The 23,595-nt window shown below is 39.9% G+C and overlaps 1 protein-coding gene across 1 annotated transcript in view; it reads right to left on the reverse strand.

Moving 5' to 3' along the window:
* Pkp2 (plakophilin 2) overlaps window positions 1–23,595 on the reverse strand; it is a 71,772-nt gene that overhangs the window by 33,995 nt on the left and 14,182 nt on the right. The window contains exons 4-6 of the mRNA XM_005077497.4: window positions 18,597–18,732; window positions 7,850–8,057; window positions 1,989–2,166 (exon numbers count right to left, since the gene is read on the reverse strand). Coding sequence (XP_005077554.1) covers window positions 1,989–2,166; window positions 7,850–8,057; window positions 18,597–18,732 — 522 coding nt within the window. The remainder of the gene's footprint in view (window positions 1–1,988; window positions 2,167–7,849; window positions 8,058–18,596; window positions 18,733–23,595) is intronic.

The following is a 23,595-nucleotide window of genomic DNA, read 5'->3' on the forward strand; positions in this document are numbered from 1 at the left end:
CAAAAGCAGCTATGGGACATGGGGAACAGGGTGCAGCAGCTATCAATTTTGTCATGGAAACACTCATGGCTAGTTTGTAGCTACAACATAGTGTCTTTCAGTTGCAATGACATGTCAACAATCACTTGTTAGCTCAGTATTCACAGCTGTCTCCCTTTACTGACTGGATTTTATCACCCACTACTAGTCTAGAGTGGTGATATTTTGTTTATGATCTAACAAATAAAGCTTGCCTGAAGATCAGAGTACAAAGCTAGCCAAACTAGTCATCTGTAGAGGCCAGGCAGTGGTGGCACACACCTTTAATTCCAGCAGCCACACTAGTTAGCTAGCCCCAGATGCTGGGCAGTGATGGTGCACGCCTTTAATCCTAGCACTAGAGATGGAATACAAGGCAGGAGCTAAGCAGTCTGGGGACAGGAGCCTTGGAAGAGGTAGGAACTCTCTAGTGGTTGGCTGCTTTGCTTCTCTGATCTTTCAGCTTTCCCTCCTAACATCTGACTCCAGGTTTTTATTATTAATACCAACTAGAATTTGTGCTACAGTCTAGTATCATCTTCTCAGTGTAACTTTCCTGTTACTACTGTATTTTTCTTCTTTAGTCCATTTCTGACTCAGTGGGTTTAATATGGGATACCAGCTGATTTTGCTGACAGAGAAAAGAAAAATTAGCTCCTTTGTATCACTCCCAGTGATCCGGCAACCTGTTCTTAGATGATGTTTCCAGCTTGGGTTTGATGACTTTCTACTACTACAAGCTTCAACCTAAGCGCCATGCATGGGAAGTAAGACTCTTTCTTGAGCCTCAGCCCTTTGCTCTTACAGAATTGATTGCTCCCAGTTTACCACATATTTGTGCATTCATTCTCTCCAAAAACTTGATGACTAGTCCTTTTTTGTTTGTGGTTTATTTACTGTTTTATTTAAACTGTGATTAAGTAAAATTATTTACGTATTCTCTGTATAATCCCCAGTAGTGAATAAAATGTTTTAAATACAAGTGACATTTGATATTGCATTGACTAGTTTTATGTCAACTTAACTAACAAGCTAGAATCACTGGAGAGGAGGAGCCTCAACTGAGAAAATGCCTCCAGAAGATCAGGCTGTAGGTAAGCCTGCAGGACATTTTCTTAGTGATTGATGTGGGAGGCTCCAGTGATGTGGGATGTCCTACTGTATGCTGTAAATATGTTTTTATTACCATTGGTTAATAAAGAAACTGATCTGGTCAATAGTCAGGCAGAATAGAACCAGGTGGGACATCTAAGCAGAGATATAGGAGAAGAAGGGCAGAGTCTGAGAGATTCCAGCAGCCACTGGAGAAGCAAGATGTGAGGCAACAAACTACGAGCCTCATGTTAAAATATAAACTAACAGAAATGGGTAACTTTAGTTGTAAGAGATGGTTGATAATAAACCTGAGCTAATAGGCCAAACAGTTTGTAATTAATATTAAGTCTCTGAGTGGTTTTTGGGAACTGGCAGGCAGGAGAGAAATGCCCAATTACACCTCAGTACATTGTGGGTGATACCATCCCTATAAGAAAGCAGGCTGAACAAGCTATAATGAACAAGCCAGTAAGCAGCACCCTCCATGGTCTCTGCATCAGCTCCTGCCTCCAGGTTCCTGCCTTGCTTGAGTTCCTGACCCATTTGAGTTCCTGTCCTGAATGCCTTCTATGACAAACCAGTGTAAGCCAAATAATCCCTCCCCCTCAACTTGCTTTTGGTCATGGTGTTTCTTCACAGCAGTGGTGACCCTGAGGAAGACAGGTATATATTAATGTGATTAACTAGGCAGAAACATTTTGCTATAATACATTTCCTCAGTTATCAACCAAGCAGAATCTGTCAAAACTAAACTGCATAATTACAGAAAGCATCCAAAATAGAATATATTTTGACTTTTCTTTGGGTGCTTAATTTGAGTGGTTAATTTGATTATACCTTCTACCCAAAGGGGTGGAAGCACTATAAGGCATTACCTTAGGCATCCAGTGACATTGTAGAATATATCAAAATCCAGCAAGCCATTTGCTTTGGGGTAGTCTCCTTCAGGCCACCCCGAGAAGGGAATGACGACACTCTCTGTCAGGGTGAGCAAGGCTTCTGTTATCATGAGATGCTTGAGTTTGTCGCTAGAGGACAAGTTCCAGAGCAAACCTAGAAAAAGAGGTACAATGAGAATGATGCACAACACGCAAGGCCAGGCCACCAGCTTCATGACTATGGGTGGGTACTTTAAAAAGGATGCAGGGTGTGAACCTGTCTGGAGCTCAGGTGATGCTAATAAAAACTGATTCCTAAGAACAATTATCTATTGCTTAATATGCAAAATCATGCAGGATCAAATTAACCAGGAGTGTGAATAAAATAGTCTGAGTCTGAAATGCCCCCACAGGGTCATGTTGAAGCTCACCTCCCATTTTGGGAGGCTGGCTGGAGGAAGTAGGTCACTGGGGCAGGTCATTAGTGGATTATTATCTCTTGCTCTTTCCTTTCTCTGTGTGTTCCACCATGTGAAGAAGCAGCTCCATCACTCCATTCCCATCACGATGGACTATTATCTCTTGATGCCCTGAGCCCAAATAAACTACCTTAAATTACTGCTGCTTGGTATTTTATCTCAGCAACAAGAAAAATAACCAATGCACACTTAAGCTTTTACTGCTATTTATTTTTACAGACCCTACTACAAAGCTGACCCACTGGAACACATACTCTGGGTTCATCAACATGGAGGTGAGAAACAGCAGTCCTATAACTACTGTTTCAATAGTTTAAATTTTTTTTCTTCCCAGGAAACACAGGGAGGAAAGCAATGTTCCTAAATGCAGTTCCTCACTACCTGTAAACTTGACCTGCTACTATTTTCTGTCCCATTCATGGAAAGAGTGCCTGCGGAATGCTTTTCTCTATTCCACTGCAGTGGGCCGATCAGCTTTCCCAGCTAATGTTTACCAACTGCTGCTGAGTGATAGAATTTGAGCCCTTTTTGGCTAAACATCATTTATACATCTTTTAGAGTTTGGTAGTAAAAGACAAAGAACACTGAAAATATAACTTTCACTTTCTCCTTGATGCCATTATTAAGGGGAAGGTTGTATAGCCAACCAGGAAAAATTAAAATAACAAAATACCAGGATTCTCAGGGCATTTAGGGTGCTTGGTGCTGAAAGATAACAGAAGATCACATACACATGTAGGATTTTTTAAAAAATGTAGCTCTGATACCCAGCTTCTCAGTGGAGGAACCCTGACCCGACTCTTTGATGTGACAATGGTTCTGCCATGTGTAACATTGCCTTGTTGTCTTTTGTTCCCCAATAGGTTGCTCCAACTCACTGTCATCCAGGAAAGGGCAAAGGGAGGCTGGAAAACAGAAGGGTGATTCTTCCTTTCCTATCTATCCTCTTCCATCCTCCCAGTCAGTAATTCCTACTTCTGAAATGGACTGCAGTGAAAGCATAGACATATAGGGTACCATGATAGGTGGTACCATCTCCCTTGATTTTAATGACTGAACCAATGGTCTACTTAGTCAAAACTTTGTAATTATCCCCTCTCTCACACTATGTATATTTTGTCCAATCAATAAAACATATTAGTACTAATGTTTCAGGCTTAAACAGTTTGCTTTGGTTGTGTATAATAGTTAAGTTTTGAAACAGCAACCAGATTTTCACGCAGCCTACACATAGCTTCCGTTAGATATGGTCACAGTAGGACTGATGTCTGCTGAGAACAGGATTTCTGGACTGCAGGAAGTCTTTTCCTGATCAAACTAGTATTTGGGGTTAGTCGGGAGCAGTGTCTCAGCCGTGGGTTCTGCAATACAATGGCTTCATCCCTCTCACTTCATCTTAAGAGGCCCTGGAAGAGGGACAGAAAGAATAAAACTCAGAAGGTAGTTGGAGACAATGTACAGGCAGGCCTGAGGTTGAGTTTTGGCTACTAAGCTACGAAAGAAAAGGAGAGAAAGTGAGAGAGAAGGAGAGGGGCAGGGGCAGATGGATGGGACTTCCTCGAGTTCAAAATAAGCAAACAAATCAACTTCTCTGCCTGCCAGTGGCTTAAAAATCTGACGCACAATGAAGTTTCCTCTTTCTACAAAGAACCCCACAAAGCACTCATAGCACATCTTACATAAAAACCAAAGAGGATTACTTTGAACAAAGGGAATGGAATTTTCCTTCAACAGTCAATATGTATTCTTTTTAGCTTGGCATGCTACATTATTTCTACAGAAGTATATAATTTAGGAAGTTTGGTGTAATTAAAAAAATTAACACCATCGTAACACCAGAAGTATCCTCTCATGCGCACACCCTTCTGCACACTCTCACACAGACTCAGTAAGTAATCAACTAGAAATAGGGAAACTGGCACAAAGCTTGAGGATGTTAGGACTACTATACCCGGGATGCTTACTGCAGTCACTAGAGAAAGACTGAATTAAGTGGATGAAGAACACCTCCTGTGGCTACAGGAGGCAAAGGCAGAATCACCAACTGAAATTTTAAGGAGGGAAATTTGGGGGGACCACTCTGTAGAAACCAGAAGGATCTATTTAAAAGACCCAGCTTTATAACTGGGGTCAGTAAACAATTAGCTCACTTCCTACGAAATGTTGACAAGGAATTTTGATCCTTAAGTTAGTGTTAGACTGGAAGTTTGCAAAGAAATCCAGCGAAAGAACAGAATCTGAGCCACACTCCAGATTTATTGTATCAGAGTCTCAAAATGGATGACAAGAACTCATATTTCTGAATGTAATTTCCCAGGGGAGAACCAATATATATATATATATATATATATATATATATATATATTATTCTATGAGAGTGATTAAGATTTCAATGAGTAGGGAGCCAAATTATTTTGAGTGATCTGTAGTTCCTTTATTAATAGCCTGTTATTAATAGCCTATCATTAACTACTATGTATGACCTATAATCCCTGAGGCTTAGTTAAAATCTTTCTGGAATATACAAATAGATCCCAGCTTCTACCAACTCAAAGACAAAAACTGTCATCAATAGTATCTAAGATTTCCAAAGATTTTTTTCACTTTGCTTAAACCCACCTACCTGATGTTTTCACCAATGTATTTAGCAAATACCTCGATTTATGGCTTGTTTGTTCTGTTACTATCAAAGTTTCACGAAATCATTACCATGTTGGAACATCAGGAGTAACACATATCTGGGTCGCAGAAGATGTCAGTCATATCTGGCTCAGAGAGAACTATCTCTCACTCCCTTTGGGATGAGAGCCCTGCTTTAGTGTGGACAATTAAGAAAAGTTTTCTAGCCAGGCAGTGGTGGCACATGCCTTTAACCCCACACTTGAGTTTGAAGCTAGCCTGATCTACAAAGTGAGTTCCAGGACAGCCAGGACTGCACAGAGAAACCCTGTCTTGAAAAACAAAAATCAAAATAAAGTCATTCTTGATATGGCATTGCTTATAATCCTGACAGTCAAGAAAACGAGGCAAGTTTAAGGCCTATCAGGACTATCTGCACACCTAGGGAAGCAACTTGCATCCTTAAAAGCCCCAAAATTTTGGCACTAGGAAACCAATGATCTAATAATGAGTGCTACTATAAAACCTCACGACTCAGAACAGATGTCACTGATTAGAGTCCAGATTCAGCAATATAATAATTAGGGGTTAAGTTTTTATTTGCATTTATTTTAACTCTGGTTAGTTTACTCACAGAACCCAAGTTTTTCTCAATTTTTTTCTTTCTTTTGTTCCCCTGAGGTAGATCTACACAATTTTTACCAATAGGTTCTTATTTTAGCACAAAAGAAAAGGAACCAGATTCTGGTCAGTGATAATTTGGTACATAACAATTAGAAGGGCTATAAGAATTCCACTACCCATAAATTTATGGCCAACTGTGATGATATTTAAAAAAAACTGACAAAGTAGCAGTGACATGGTCTTATAACAGCTACTAATGCACACGTTTTACTGCCCACTGCCAGAGGAAATACAGTTATGCAAGCAAATCTCCTTTAACTTTTACATAGCAAAATATAGATTTCACATAGAAGGAATCTTGCCATCGTCACTGAAGAATAACGATCAGAAATGCCAGTGTCATATACAAATGAGAGCAGGATCAATAAAGGGAAGATTCATATACAGGTTTCTTAGTATGTAGATTTGTCTATGTTAGAGCAACAGTTTCTTTCTGAGGCCCAGAAAGCACTTATGTAGTTGTTCTAAAGCTAAAGGGAATAATTTAGAACAATTTGGTATCAAATACCAAAGTTATCAGCTCAGTTCAATTAATACAATTAAATGCCCTCCTAAAGGGAGGTCTGGCTCTACTCATCAGTTGTGCAGATACTCTATAATGCCTGAATGGTTTCTATGGCACCAGCATCACAAAATGCTTTTTGACTTTAGCAGTCTATCATCTGTACAAGAGATGTGGTTTAATGGATTATTTTCTCAAAATAACCCAATTATCCCTGCTACTATGTATCCTAACCCAATCACTAATTTCCAGGTTTCTTCATGTGACCAGAAGCTTGATCCTACCTCCTTCCCTTCTAGTCATGCTCACTTTGCCAAGACTCACTGTCATTCTCCTCCCAAACACCAAGGCTCTTTCATCCCTTTAAAGATCCAGAACAACACAACTTCCTCCCAAAAGTCTTTTCTGACTATGAAGAGGAGAATATGCTTGATTTTCTTATGGTTCATGGCTACATGAAGAAAAAGCTGGGCTCTGAATGGAAAGTTTGGTCTTTTATCACACAAAGTCTATGCTCTGGTTGAGTAGACGAAAAACAAAACAATTCCCCAGCCCTAGGCTCAGCTCCCAATGCTGAAGTTGTGCTCTGAATGTTGGCTGAACAAGGCATCACTGTCAATTTCTGCAGATGTGAGAGAAATGTCATTTGGGACATACAGCATGTTAGCTTGGTGCTACCCTTCATAGTTTATACTGATAATATATCAAAGTAAGGACTAGTTTTCCCTGGCTCTGCATGTACAAGAGCCTAGCAGAGTTAAAAAAAAAACACTGAAATATAAAAATTGAATATTTTTACCTAGACTATATTGGTAAAATTTTATAGAAAAAAATGAAGAGATTTCTCAAGCAGCAAACTTGTCAAAGCATGAACAAGGGTATGGGTTCAAGCCCTGATAGTAAGAAAAAAAGGATTTGCCAGAACCCTAGTATCTATTATTATTAATTCTTAGAGTCTTTTGATAACTTCATTCTTTGAGCCACAGTTTCTTTGACAGTAAAACTGAGATTTAATACCTTATAATATCTCCAAATCTAAAGTCTCTTTGGTGAACACTACATTTTAAAATCACTTGAGCTATGAAGGCCATAGAAAGCAGAGTCGGGTGACAGAAAGAGAGGGACAATGGCTCTTTGAACAATGAGCATTTATGGACCTCTCCATTTCACCTCCTCACAGATCCAGAATGCTGATTGTTGAATAAACACTTGGACAGACATCCTTCTTCTCATTTTCCTTTAGAATGTTTGAGATAACACCACATCCCCACACATTCTCAAACCACAAAGCTGGCTATGAGTGAAGTAGAAATTTCACACAGTCAATCTTGTCAAAAGCTGTTTTAAAAACATTTAGTCATAGGTGTACAGAGTTTCTAATTTAAAATTTTAAGCAACAACTTCAGAATATTTTCTCCTTCAGAAGAAAGAGGTTAGATTCCTAAAATAAGCCGTAGTGGCAGAGATCAATGAGCCCATTCATCTCCCGCTCCAGGAAACTTAAGAGAAACCCATGACATAAAGCACCCGGCTGGGTGCTGCATTGTTGGGCTCTCACTGGTAAGAGGAAATACCTGTTATTTGCTTTTTTGTCTCCAGGTCTCTGGTTTGCTTCAGCACCTGGAGTAGGCGAGGCACTCCATTCAGTTCAGCTACCTCCAACTTGTTGTCATTGTCTTCAAATACCAAGTTTCTCAAGGCCCCACACACAGCGCGCTGAACATCTTCATTCTGAACTTTGAGCAGCTGCAGGAGTTTAGGGATGCCTCGAAGCTGATTAACCTAGGGAAGGAATACATGCATATATACTCTACTTATTAATTTTGATGTGGCATTGAGACATTCAATATCTTAGGAACAGATGTTCACTGGTTATACTACTTGTTCATCAACAACTATATGTGGCCCAGTCTGAGACTCATATTGTACAGAATATCTGACCTTTAAGAAAAATTTGTCAATGAGCTTGAAAAAGAAAGATTAAGTAACAAGGGATAGTAAATGGTGTTTAAGCAGAAGAAAAAAATTGCTAATAACTGAGACTGGTATATAAAACACTATTGTTTTTAATTTAAATAAAAAAAAGAATTTGTTAATAAAGCCTGGAAAACATAAAAATAGGATAACCTCAGATCAGGAGACCAGGAAAGCATAAGTGAGGACTGGCAAGATGGCTCAGTGGGTAATGGTACCTGCTGCCAAGCCTGATGACCTAAGCTTGACTTCTGGAACTCAGACAACAGAGGAAGAAGACCGACTTTTGCAAGTTGTCCTCTGATCAATACTTGCATGGAAGCACACATGTACAATAAATGAATATGAAAAAAATAGTAAAAGTGGAATTTATAGTGAGTCTTCCAACCTTATGTTTTCTTTTGTTAAGACTGGGAAAAAGACTAGCAAGACAGTAATAAAGACCAGTATTATACAATAATCTAAATAGTAAATTACAATCTGAATAATAGCCACAGTAACAATTCTGTCTCTTTCTGCTAGAGGTGCCAGCATAGTTTTGGGTTTCATATAAGCTACAAGTCACAAGATAACACAGTTATTATACAGCCTTTGCATCATGAATAACTTAGAAGAATTAAGGATTCTTCTGAAGGATGAAACCAGTACTAAAGCTGTACATGGCATTATAATGTAATGAATGAATTGGCTGTGTCTTGCGTAAATTCTTCCTGTAGCTTAATCCTTTCTGTAACAAACTTGGGATTTACTTTCCACAGTTCAGCCCCATCTGATCATTTACTGGGAACAAATTTCTCTCATGCATTTTGAGTTTTACTGATTACATTCCCTAGCCATGTGTAAATAAATATCTGTTCTCTGTTAACAGGTCCTGGTTTACTGACTATATTCCTCAGCTATGTGTGAGGTCCGTTTCCCACTATCAGGCCATTGTTCCCCTCTTCATTGTAACTGCAGAGATCTGCCTTCCTGCAATTACCTTATTTACAGGCATTTGGTCAGTGTTTAGGACCCAGGCAAAAGAATTCCATCTGAGACATTCCCAAATATCCAAAGACATAGAAATCACTACACATCCAAAGTTGTTGATTCATAGTTGCCTAGATGGATAGAAAATATAAGCATGCCCTTGGCTTTACCTCACTGGCAGATAACCTAAACTAACCCTGCACTAAAAGATTCTCAAGCTCCTTGTTGTATTAACTCAAGATTTTAGCTCAGAGATTTACTGCTCTCTCCTGTTTGCCCTGAGAAGACAAAGACAAAGGTAATCAGCCCGCTTGCTCATCCTCAGAGAAAAGTAAACCTTCCTGAAGGCCTGTGCTACCAATGAGGCTAGAGCACTGGAAGGCTCCAGGTTTTGTCTCTTGTGTAAATTAAACTTAGACCCTCTCTTTGACCTACAGCCCTAAGTAACTGATGCTAAAAGTCTCTGCTAGCAGTTGTAGTCTATTGCTGTGCGTAAACCTTATCTGCTTTGCTGACCGAGAAACTCAAGTCTCACATTGTATTGTAAAGAGAATTACTGTTGCAAATGTATATACCTGTACCTCTAAGAACTGGGGAGAGACAAGATACAGAGAAACAAAGAAACAGAGAGAGAGAGACAGAGACAGAGACAGACACACAGAGACAGAGATAGGAGACAGAGACAAAAAAGAATAAAGAGCATGCAGAGGAGCAGTGGTGTGTGAGTCCATTCTTTTTTCCCTCAGATTTTAGTTCCCTCACTTATTTGTAGTTCCTTTTTCTGAATGCTGAGTGAAAATTTTAGAAGCTGGACTTTTAAAGTTTTAGATACATAAACATTTACTTCATAGCTTGTGATAATCATAAGGAAAGTACTTTTATAAAAAAAACCAGTTATATAAAAACCAAAACTGGGGTAGACATCTTCTGAGTGCTTGGTTGGTGGTTAGACCAGATTTGGGCATGTCGGAGATGACTTCTGTGGGTGATATTGTCTAATACCCTCTGAAGCACAAGGTGGACTAAGAGACCAGGGTGTAAAAAAATCTAGGTTAGTGCTCAGGGTACTGGAAGGTAATCTACATGTTACCACAGGGAAAAGGTAAAGTCTAACCATTGCTCAGCCATTATTAGAAAAGTTTCTTCTTGAAGGAGATGTCAATTTATTTTTATTTATTTATTTTTTGTTTTTTTGTTTTACGAGACAGGGTTTCTCTGTATTGTTTTGGAGGCTCTCGGTCCCGCCTGGCCTCGAACTCACAGAGATCTGCCTGCTTCTGCCTCCCGAGTGCTGAGATTAAAGGCATGCGCCACCACCGCCCGGCAGGAGATGTCAATTTAACAAAGATAGTCACAACTGGACAATGTTCTGAAGAGTGAGAGATGTTAGAGCACTCAATCTTAAATGGGATATTTCATCAGCCCCTTTCCTCAGGACTCAGGGAGCTGTGCAGAAGAGGAGGCAGGTGATGGATGACTCCAAGGAAAGTATGCTCCAGACATATCAGGAGTGATGCACATGTACACTCACAGAGACTGCGACAGCATTCATAAGGTCTGAACATGTTTAAACCAAATAAGGTCCAAGCATTGAGAAGGCCATGTGGACATAGGATCCTGACCTAATGAAGAAGCTATCTGCAACAATATTTAATAATAAATTGGTCATTAAAGAAATCAAGAAGGAAATTTTATGAAGTCCTAGAGCAGAATGAAAACACAACATACATACAATGTATGGTGGTTTGAATGAGAGTGGCTCCAATAGACTCATATAGTGGAAGGCTGGGTCTCCCACTGGTGGAACTGTTTGGGAAGGATTAGGAAGTGTGGCCTTGTTGGAGGAAGTGTGTCACGGGGTGGGATGGGGGACTTTGCAGATGAGGATGCAGTCTTTCAGATACTGTTCCAGGACTATGGTGGTCTGCTTGCCTGCTGCCATGGAGCTGGCCATGATGGTCATGAACTCACCCTCTGAAAACACAGTTCCTAATAAACTCTTCCTTCTCTAAGTTTCTTTGGTTATGGTGTTTTGTCACAGCAATAGAAAAATAACTAAGACAGAAGATGGTACCAAGAAACAGGCTATTGCTGTTGTGACAGGCCTGACCAGGCTGATCTTCAGAGGAACGTGGAAGATGTGGGGATTATAAACTAAGAAAGTTGGTGAACTCTAATGTCACTTAATGGACCACCCTAGTAGGAAATTGGAAGACAGTAGTGCTGAGAGCAATGTGGATACGAAGCTCTAGGGGCTTCAGAGCAGGAAGTATTAGCATGTGGACTAGCGGCCATTCTTGTTTCAGCAAATAATGTGGCTGTCTTTTGCTGTTCTCCCAAGAATCCACATCAGGATTGCAATTTTGGACTAATTTTATTGGTTGAAGAAACTGTAAGAATGGCTAGTACTGATCCTGTTCTTTGTATACAGGGCTACAATGACAGGATCAAGGCTTTGCTTTCCTTTCCTCCTCTAAATAAAATCTCCTAGCTTCATTTCCAGCTCTATACAGATCACATGCTGCAACCTCATCTTCTTCTTTGACCTCATCTCCAGAAGGTCACACAGAATTCTCCCACAGCCTTCCATACTACCCCATCCCTTTGTCTCAGACACCAACTCCCTCAGGCATTCCCTGGGATCCACTGGCTATGCCAGCCAGGGAAGCAGGTAGGCAATCTTCACACCCTCCTTCCCTCCAAATCCAACTCCCCAGCCTCATTCCCAGATCTGTAGAAGACTACCTACTGTGGCCTCTCCTCCCTGTTATATTCCCATTCCAAGGGGGCTATTCAGATCCTGCAGGCACACCCTACTTTCTTCCCCCCCGTGGACTCCTCACCTCTAGCCCATCCACATTCCTGTCTGCTCCCAATACCTAGAAATGCATTCTACCTGAAACACCCAGTGGCCACACATATTAGGATCCCAGAAGTATACTCTACCAGGTACTCCATAGCCACAACATTCTCATAAGAACAAGAAAGGGCAACAGAAACCGAAGAACAAAACACTCATCCAACAAAAACAAGATTAGGTATCACCAAGAACTACAATCTTCCCAAACACATATACCTAGACTCTAGCTAGCATAAAGACACAATAAATCATAGCCAAGACAAAAAGTCTTCACTAGAGTACAGCAACTGTACAACAGTAGGTTCCAAGAAATACAGTATCAGTTAAGCACAAGACAAGGACTTCAAAATAGCCTTCATGAATATGTTAGATGTCCTTAAAGAAGTTATGAATAATGAAGTGAAGAAACCAGTTCAAGACTTGAAAGTGGAAATAGACTAACTAAAGAAAACCCAAACTGAGAGAAAGCTGGAAATAAAAACTTAGAAACTCAAACAGGAACCTCAGAGGCAAGTCTCACCAACAGACTACAAGAGATGGAAGAAAGAATCTCACACATTGGAGACAAGATAGAAAAAATGGATACCTCAGTCAAAGAAAATGTTGAACATATAAAACTCCTGGCACAAAACATCCAAGAAATTTAGGACACAATTAACAGACCAAATCTACAAATAATAGAAATAGAGGAAGGAGAAGACTTACAGGTCAAAATCACAGAAGAAATTTCCCTAGCCCAAAGAAAGGTACAAAAAGCATACAGAACACCAAATAGATTGAACCAGAAAAGAAATCCCCCCATGGCACATAATAATTAAAACACTAAATGTAGAAAACAAGGAAAGAATGTTAAAAACTGAAAGGGAAAAAGATCAGGTAATATGAAAAGGTAGACCTATTAGAATAAAACTTTTCAATGGAGATTCTAAAAGCCAGAAAGTCCTGGACTTTCTACAAAGTCTAAAAGACTGAATGAAAGACTGACTCTTTCAATACAATAGATGGAGAAAGAAAGCTATTTTTTGATAAAAAAAAGAAATTCAAATAGTATCTATCTGCAAACCCTGACATACAGTAGGCACTAGAAGGAAAAAAAATCAACCTGAAGAGGTTAACCACAATAAAGAAAACACAAACAATAAATGATATCAGGCCAACAAATCAAAGGAATGGGGGAAAAGCTCAATACCACAAGAATGAAATAATGATACCAACAAACTGCTCATTGATAAATCTCAACATGGTCTAAATTCTCCCCAAGAAAAACTCAGTCTAATAGAATAGATTTGAAAACAGAATCCATCCTCTGCTACAACCAATAAATACACCTTAACATCAAGAATAGCTATCACCTCATGGTAAAAGGATAGAAAAAGATACTCCAAGAAAATGAACCTAAAAAGCAAGCTGGTTTAGGCATTTTAATATCTAACAAAAAAGACGCCAAAGCAAAACTAATCAGAAGAGATAGGAAAGGACACTGCAAACTTATCAAAGGAAAAATCCACTGTAATGAGTCTTTCTCTGTACCACCAGCTCCCAAATAATGATATGGAGACTTACTATTAACTATGAAAGCTTGGTCTTAGCTTAGGCTTGTCCCACTAGCTCTTATAACTGAAACTAACCCATTATTTTAATCAACATTCTGTCAAGTGGCTCATTACCTCATCTCTCCGTACTGCTCATGCTGCTTCCTCTGTGTCTGCCGGTGACTCGACTTTTTCTTCCCAGAGTCCCACCTGTACCGCCTGCCTAGCTATTGGCCATTTAGCTTTTTATTACACCAATCACAGCAATACAGTTTCACACACTGTACAAATAGCCCACAATAATCCACCAAGATGACATTGCAAATTCTTAACATCTTTGCCTCAAACATATGGGCACCCAAGTTCATAAAACAATCACTAAAATTTGACCCTCACACATTGATAGTGGGAGAGTCAATACCCCACTCTCTCCAGCAGACAAGTCATCCAGAAAAAAAACCTAAGCAGTGAAATGCTGGAGCCAGCTGATATCATAAATCAAATGGACCTAATAGATATTTATAGAACATTTCATCCAAACCAAAAGAATATACCTTCTTCTCAGTATCTCATGGAACTTTCTCTAAAACTGACCACATACTCAGACACAAAGCAAAACAAACAAACAAACAAAAAATAACAAGTAAATTGAAATAACACCCTCCATCAAATCTGACCAGCACAGATTAAAGATGAATATCAACAACAGAAAGATTGCAAACTCATTGAAACTGAACACCTCAATGCTGAAAGAAAAATGGATCCAGGTAGAAATTAAGAAAGAAATTAAAACCTTTTTAGGAACTGAATGAAAATGAATAGACAACATACCCAAACTTATGGGACAAATTGAAAGCAGTTCAAAGAGGAAAGTTCAATAGCACTAAGTGCCTACTTTAAAAAAAACTGAGAGACCTCACATCAGTAAGTGAACAGCATACCTGAAAACTCTAGAAATAAAACACAAAAGGAGTGGGAGGCAAGACATAATCAAACTCAGGAGGGCTGAAATCAATAAAATAGGAACAAATAAACAAAATGCAGAGGATCATTGAAATGAAGGGTTGGTTCTTTGAGAAAATCAATTAAGATTGACAAACCCTAGCCAAATTCCAAATAAACTAAGTTACAGACAAAAAGCCAGGCACAACAGCAGACAGGGAGGAAATCAGAGACATACTTTAAATCCAGACATAATTTAAAAACCTGTACTCCTATTAGGAAAATGAAGTAGAAATGGATAATTTTCTGGATATTTAACACTTACTAAGGTTAAATCAAGATCAGATAAGCAATTTAAACAGATCTATACCTCCTAGTGAAATAGAAGCAGTAATTAAGTTTCCCAAGCAAAAACTCCACAACCAGATGGTTTTAGTAAAGAATTCTACCCAGACTTTCAAAGAATTAAAGCCAATATTTCTCAAATTCCACAAAATACAAATATGAAAAGAATTCTACAAAATTTTATAGAATGGACATTTCCAGTTCATTTTATGAGGTCACAGCTACCCTGATACCTCAACCACATAAAGACTCAAAAAAGAAAGGTAATTACAGACCAATTTCCTCTATGAACATAGGTGCAAAAATTCTCAATAAAATACTTGCAAACCAATCCAAGAACACATAAAAAAGATCATAAATTGATAGATGTAACCCATGACATAAACAAACTTAAGGAAAAAAGAACATATGACTATCTCATAGGTGCAGAAATGTGTAAGACAAAATTCAACAGCCTGGTCTACAAGAGCTAGTTCCAGTATAGCCTCCAAATCCACAGAGAAACCATGTCTCAAAAACAAAAACAAAAACAAACAAACAAAAAAAAAACAACCAGAAAACCACATACACATAAAGCTCAGGATAGCTAAAACAATCCTGAATAATGAAAGAACTTCTGGAATTATCACCACCCGCTATCTCCAATTTTACTACAGAGCTAATAATAATAATACCAGCATGATACCAGCAAAAAAGAAAAAAAAAGACATTTTGATGACCTCAATTGAATTGAAAACCCAGAAATAAGTTCACACACTTATGAATACCTGGTTTCTGATAGAGAAGCCAGAAATACATCCTGGAAGAAAAGATACCATTTTCAAAAACTAGTGCTGGTCAAACTGGAAGGCTGCACATAGAAGAATCCAAATAGACAAATACTTGATCAAAGACCTCAACTAAGATAAGATACACTGAGTTGGATAGAAGAGAATGGGAGAACAGCCTTGAACTCATTGGCAAGGAAAGGGCTTTCTGAACAGAACACCATTAGTACAGGCACTAAGAACAATTAACAAATAAGAACTCATGAAATTGAAAAGCTTCTGTTAGGTAAAGGACACTGTCATTTGAACAATGGCAGGCTACAGAACAGGAAAAGGATTTTATTTTGTTTTTTGTTTTTAAGAGACAGGGTTTCTCTGTATTGTTTTGGAGGCTGTCGGTCCAGCCCGTCCTCAAACTCACAGAGATCCGCCTGCCTCTGCCTCCCGAGTGCTGGGATTAAAGGCTTGCGCCACCACCGCCCATCCCAGGAAAAGATTTGTACTAACCATATATTGTATTGAGTCTTTCTTTGTCTTTCCAGCCAGCTTCCAAATAATGACATGGAGACTTATTATTAATTAAGAAAGCATGGGCTATAGCTTAGGCTTGTTCCTAACTAGTACTTATGACTTAAATTAACCTATTTCTATTAATCTACATCTTACCACGTGGCCTTTTACCTTTCATTCTGTATATCTGTTGTTTTGTTGGCATCTCCTCTGGGTCTTGATTATCTCCTCCTATTTCCTCTCTCTGCCTGTAAGTTCTACCTATACCTCCTCCCTAGCTATTGACCATTAACTCCTCATTAACCCAATCACAGCAATGCATCTTCACACAGTGTACAAACATCCCACAACAAAACATCCAATAGAGGGCTAATACCCAAAATATATAGAATTTTAAAAAATGGACATGAAGGAATCAACCCAATTAAAAAATGGGGTACAGATCTAAACACTGAATTCTCAAAAGAGGAATCTCAAATGCCTGAGAAGTATTTGAAGAAATGACAGCTCATGTTGGTGAGGAGGTGGAGTAAGGGGAACATTTCTTCTTTGCTGTTGAGAGGGCAAACTTGCACAACCACTATGGAAATCAATGTGGTAATTTCTCAGGAAGGTAGGAATAGATCTATCTCAAGATCCAGCTATACTACTATTGGGCACACATCCAAAGGATGTGTCATCCTACCACAGAGACACTTGTTCAACTATGCTCACTGCTTCTCTATTCATAAAAGCTAGAAATTAGAAATAACCTAGATGTCTGTTAACAGATGAATGGACTTTATAAAACTTATTATAACATTTTTTATACATTGTTATACAATGACATATTACTCAGGCATTTAAAAATGACATCATGAAATTTGCAGGTAAACAGGAGTTAGAAAAAAAGTCATCCTATGTGAGGTAACACAAACTTAGAAAGATAAATATGGTATGTCTTCACTTATATGTGTGTGTTGGCTGTTAATTCCTCAATAGCAGGCTATAATCCCTATAACCATGGAGGTTAAGTACAGATAAGGGCCTAGGAGAAGGGTTGGATCTCCCTAGGAGTGGAAAATAGAATAGATATGGATGGATGGGGGTGGGTGGGTACTAGAACAGGAGGATCAAATGGGGAGGGGGAGGGAAGAGAAAGGGGAGAAATATGGGGACAGCTAAAACTAAGGGTCATTTGAGGAGTCATATGGAAACCTCTCACAGTAGACGCTTCCTAAAATATACACATAGAAAGTCAGTCAAATTAAATCGTCAAATATCAGGAAGACAGAACTCCAACTGGACATCTCTCATCATAACATGAAGCTTCCAATGCCAAGATGGGTTACATCTCATTGTATTCTTCTTAATTAGAGTTACTATTGCTGCAATGAAGTACCATGACCAAAGCAAGTTGGGGAAGAAAGGATTTATTTCATTTAAAGTTCCATATAACAGTTCAAGGTAGTGAGAGCAAAAACTTAAGCAGGACAGGAACCTGGAGGCAGGAGCTGATGCAGAGGTCATGGAGGAGTACTCATCATGGCTTGCTCAGCCTGCTTTCTTATAGAATCCAGGACCACCAGCCCAGGGATGGCAGCACCCACAATGGGCTGTGCCCTCCCATCAATCACGAATTAAGAAAATGCCCCACAGGCTTATCTATAACCTGATATTATGAAGGCACTTTCTCAATTGAGGTTTCCTCCTCTCAATGACTGTAGCTTGTGTCAAATTAACATAAAACTATCCAGCATAGTGGATATCCATAGGAGCCTTCAAATAACCAGGCTACTGTCATGCATAATTGTTGCTCTCCATAAACTGACACTAAGATCCTATTGCTCAAGAGAACTCTACATAACTCACTAAATGTGGAGAAGTCCAAGAGTACCTACCTAGAACTTTCACCCTTACTGACTAGACTTTATGATACTGGAAAGTACTGTGCACATACTACCAGAGGAGAAAGTTAAACCCCAACCTGCTACAAACCCTGTGATCTACAACGTATGCTGATATGATAGTGGCACAAACCAACCAAAATCTGATTTGATTGAAGGCCAAGAACCTGCTATTAGATAGGCCAGGGACTGGGAAGAAATCAAAAGCTCCTGTTCTGCTTCTCCAGCAATAAATGAGTCCTAATGACTTTCTACTACACTCACAGATCAGTGAAGCTTGAGATCTCCTTCAATTCACTGTGTAGGCAAGACTAAGCTTGAGTTTCTGGTCTTGTTTTCACCCTGAGTGCTAGGGTTACAGGTGTGTGTCAGCACTCCTGGTTTCTACAATGTTGGGCTTTGTGTACACTGGAAAGCCCTGTATCAGTCTTTAGAAGAAAGGTTATTAAGCTTGCATTACATACTGGTCGTGGTGTTCAGGGCCAACACACCACTGACAGAGTGCTGGATTTTATATGAGCTTAGAGAACACTCACCCTTTTCCGTGCTTCAGATTTTTGGAAGCTCTCATGCTGTATAAAAGTAGCTGCGGCAGAAATCCTGGGCAGTGCTACATGGTCTGCATCAAGCATATTCACAGCTCTCTCCAAGGTCATCTCCATGTCTGCATTCCTAGGCAAACAGTCACAGATTTGGTGAGAATGCAAACCATGCCCTCTTAACTAGTATAAAAGCACCTACCACATCTATTCTCTAGACTTTCTTTAGCCTAAGAAACATCAACACTGGAAGTCAGAAGGTATCAGGAGCTAGCAGCAGAATTTCTCTACTTTCCCTTAGACTGGTCTCTGGGGAGGATTTGTAGAAGAGAGTAACAATGTGCACCAAAAAAAAAAAAAAAAAAAAAAGAAATGCAACTCTCCAAGATAATTAGGTATAGTAAGATAATTATATCAAAAAATGACCTACACCTGATTAACACCTTCAGCAAAGTGGCAGGCTACAAGATCAACTCAAGAAAATCAGTAGCCCTACTATATACAGATGATAAAAGGGCTGAAAGAGAAATCAGAGAAACATCACCCTTTACAATTGCCACGAACAACATAAAATACCTTGGGGTAACGCTAACCAAACAAGTGAAAGACCTGTATCGTAAGAACTTTGAATCTTTAAAGAAAGAAATTAAAGAAGCCCTCAGAAAATGGAAAGATCTCCCATGCTCTTGGATAGGTAGGATCAATGTAGTAAAAATGGCAATCCTGCCAAAAGCAATCTACAGATTCAATGCAATCCCCATTAAAATCCCAGCACAATTCTTCACAGACCTTGAAAGAACAATAATCAATTTTGTATGGAAAAACAAAAGACCCAGGATAGCCAAAACAACCCTGTTCAACAAGGCAACGTCCGGAGGCATCACCATCCCTGACTTCAAGCTCTATTATAGAGCTATAGTCCTGAAAACAGCTTGGTATTGGCACAAAAATAGACAGGTAGACCAATGGAAACGAATTGAAAATCCGGGTATTAACCCACGCACATACGAACATCTGATCTTTGACAAAGAAGCTAAAAATATACAATGGAATAAAGAAAGCATCTTCAACAAATGGTGCTGGCATAATTGGAGACTGGCATGTAGAAGAATGCAGATCGATCCATGTTTATCGCCATGCACAAAACTTAAGTCCAAATGGATCAAAGACCTCAACATAAATCCAGCCACACTGAACCTCTTAGAAGAGAACGTGGGTGGTACCCTTGAACGAATTGGTACAGGAGACAGCTTCCTGAACATAACACCAGTAGCACAGACAGTGAGATCAACAATTAATAAATGGGACCTACTGAAACTGAGAAGCTTCTGTAAAGCAAAGGACACAGTCAGCAAGACAAAAAGGCAGCCCACAGAATGGGAAAAAATATTCACTAATCCCACATCTGACAGAGGGTTGATCTCCAAAATTTACAAAGAACTCAAGAAGCAAGTCTCCAAAACACCAAAGGACCCTATTAAAAAGTGGGCTGCAGAACTAAATAGAGAGTTTTCAATAGAGGAGTCTAAAATGGCTGAGAGGCACTTGAGAAAGTGCTCAACATCTTCAGCCATCCGGGAAATGCAAATCAAAACAACTCTCAGATACCATCTCGCTCCTGTCAGAATGGCTAAAATCAAAAACACCAATGACAATTTATGCTGGAGAGGATGTGGTGAAAGGGGGACACTCCTCCATTGCTGGTGGGAGTGCCAACTGGTTCAGCCACTTTGGAAATCAGTATGGAGATTCCTCAGAAAAATGGGAATAAACCTACCACAAGACCCAGCAACTCCACTCTTAGGCATATATCCAAAAGATGCCCATTCATACAACAAAGATGTCTGTTCCACTATGTTCATAGCAGCTTTATTTGTAATTGCCAGAACTTGGAAGCAACCTAGATGTCCCTCACCTGAAGAGTGGATAGAGAAAATGTGGTACATCTACACAATGGAGTACTATTCAGCAGAAAAAAATAATGGAATCATGAGATTCGCAGGCAAATGGATGACACTAGAAGAAACCATCCTGAGTGAGGTAACCCAGTCACAAAAAGAGAAACATGGCATGTACTCTCTCATATATGGATTTTAGACATAGATCTGGGGAGTGCCAGCCTACAATCCTATGGCCAGAGAGTCTGGGAAACAGAAACTTTATTTAGTGGCTGATCAAAGAAGAGGCAGACTCCCTTGGTTAAGTACTGAGCTGAACTCAAGAAAGCCAGTAACAGAGAGGGAGGACTGATGATCAAAGGGATTAAGACTGGGCTGGTTTAACCCCCAGAAACAGCTGACCAGACAAAGGTTAACTCTTGAATCCCAGGCATCAGCCTGGGAAGCCAGCATGGGACTGATCAAGACCCCCTGAATCTGGGTGTCAGTGAGGAGGCCTAGGTAATCTATTGAGCCTTGGGCAGCAGATCAGTACCCATCCCAAGTATACACACGGACTTTGGACTCCCATAGAACAATGTGAGGTGCACTCTCACCCTGAACTCTTGGGGAAGGGTCTAGGCCCTGCCCTATATGAAATGACAGACTATGGACACCCCCATGGAGGGCCTCACCCTCCCTGGGGAAATGAGGGGATAATGGGGGGGGGGCTCGGGAGGAAGGGAGGGAATGGGAGAGGGACCTGGAACTGACTTGTGAAGCAACCTTGTTTCTTACCTAAATTTAAACTGGAAAATAAAATAAAAAAAATCCCCAACACGATCATTTAAATAAAATTTAAAGGAAATTTGTTCATAGGAATTAAAAATTATCCTTACTTAGAGAATTTCACAACTATAATAGAAACATTCCCCCCATCACTGACCAAACAAACAAACAAAACCATGAGATAGATGTTTCTCAGAGTTGCTCAGACTCTGCTGTTTCACCTGAAAACGCAACAGCAGCCAGGAAAACACACTTGAGTTTCAGTAAAATGAGTCATCTGCTGTGACAAATGCATCGGGAAAAGGAATGTTTAACATGGCTTGCTAGACATTCCTTAACACTTCAGTCCCACTCTGCTGCCCTTTGCTCTGCCACTGTAATGACATTCATCTGGTGCTTGATGGACGACTTGTCCTCTACCAACTGCACGTGATAAAGTCGTATGCAGCTGGACACAGAGAGGGCATGACTTGTGAAACAGTAACCCCCAACGGACTCATAGAGCAACACTCTCCTCTCTTTTTAATTTCTGCTGTGAATCTGACTAAGTACGACAGCCTAATATGGACATTAATTCCAAATAAATACAAATACCAAACACACCTTGGGAGGTTGTTTTCTAATATCTTCTAGCTTATAAGTTCAGTGTGGATATTCTCTATCAAAATAGCTAATTACTGTATGCACATGTCAGCAGTGAGTATATGTAGCACTGTGAGTGGTGTTTCCTTGTGGTGGTGACTGCGCAGAGGTGAGGAGGTGACCACTGTAAGCAGTGTCCCTGTGTGGTGGTGATGTACAGAGGTGAGGATCTAAGAAGCAATGCAATGTATTCTTTATAGTACAATTAAGTTCAGAATATGCCGCCTCGGAGTATGGAGCTCTGGCTACTCTTTATGTTGAGCTGAAAGACATTTCAGAAGTATAAAGGTATTTAAAGAAAAGCAGAACATTGCTGGCCTCTATACTGAGAACTATAAAATGATCTCATATTTGAGAATATACTTCAGGAGACAACTGTAATTAGTTTTTTAAAAAAGGCGGGCCAGAGCTAGGGTTCAGTCTGAGATGCACAAAGCCCTGTGTTCAGTCCCCATCACCAGCGTGGTAGCACAAACCTATAATCCCAGGATTTGGGAGGTAGAGGCAGAAGAAGCAGAAGCTCAAGGCCAGTATGGGTTACAAGAAAGCACTTCTTGAGGCCCACAGAAATATGACTTGATGGATGCGGTTGTGGACATAGGTGAGAGAACAGAATAAACAATTGTCCCCGATTCCTGTCTTCTAAACCAGGAACTCAAAAAGTGAGCCTTTCAACTTCTTTAGTAATGACTCTCAGTGTAGAACGGCTGAGATAAGAGCTTGATAGTGACATGCTTCCATAGCAACATGCACACACACACACACACACACACACACACACACACACATATTCACACATACCAAGACAGAAAGAAACAATAAATGTAAATAACAAATACAAGGAGGAGCAGAAAAAGACGACGACAAAGATGACGGCGACAACTGGTTAGAGTAAGAGTCATTGCTCTAGTCATTTTCTGTGTGTGGAATGTCCACCTTACTTTCCTACCACATGGTTTGCCTCAATCTGGCTCTCCTGACATAAGCATACGGCTACATCTCTGAAGCCATCAGGCTCCTGCAAGTGTTGTCAAAAGAAGGGGAAATCACCTAGCTACCCAGAGTGTGGTGAGCATGCTGCTGTGGAGAGACGATTCACTCCTATTAGAGCAAAGGTCGGAGCATGTTGAGAGCCTAAGCTGACAAACAACACGAGCCTTAACCGGGAAGTGTAATAAGATGTGACTTCAGGCAAGTGGTATGTAAGGGGATGGGACACGTGAATCCCTAACTGACATCTGCATGGCATGCTCAACGTGAATAAAACTAGTGACAGTGAAGAGGACAAACCACTAATTATTCCTCAGAAATTATTAATTAAAACAGGAGGTAGAAGTATAAATGAGAACAACGAACTCTTTGGAGTACAGAGTACGTCACCACATCCTATGCAGTTTCGGTTAATGACTACGTTGGGTGAGAGGCATTTGGAAACAGCAGATAAGGAATCAAGGACCTCCCTGTTCTACTTAAATCAGGCCACAAAACTTCGCAGGAAAAAGATACCCTGGCACAGGAGGAGATATTCTTATTATTGGAGGCTAGGGAGTAGGCCGAAACACCCATACAGGGGATTGAAATAACACTTATCCTCTCATAGCTTTCCGAGGACGGCCCCTGATCTCTGCTCCTCGGCTCACTAAGCCTATTCAAAGCCTCTTCCTCCTGCTCTGCTATACAGGCTGCCA

This window comes from Mesocricetus auratus, unplaced genomic scaffold (genome assembly GCF_017639785.1).
Source record: "Mesocricetus auratus isolate SY011 unplaced genomic scaffold, BCM_Maur_2.0 Super-Scaffold_100008, whole genome shotgun sequence".
Lineage (NCBI taxonomy): Eukaryota > Metazoa > Chordata > Mammalia > Rodentia > Cricetidae > Mesocricetus > Mesocricetus auratus.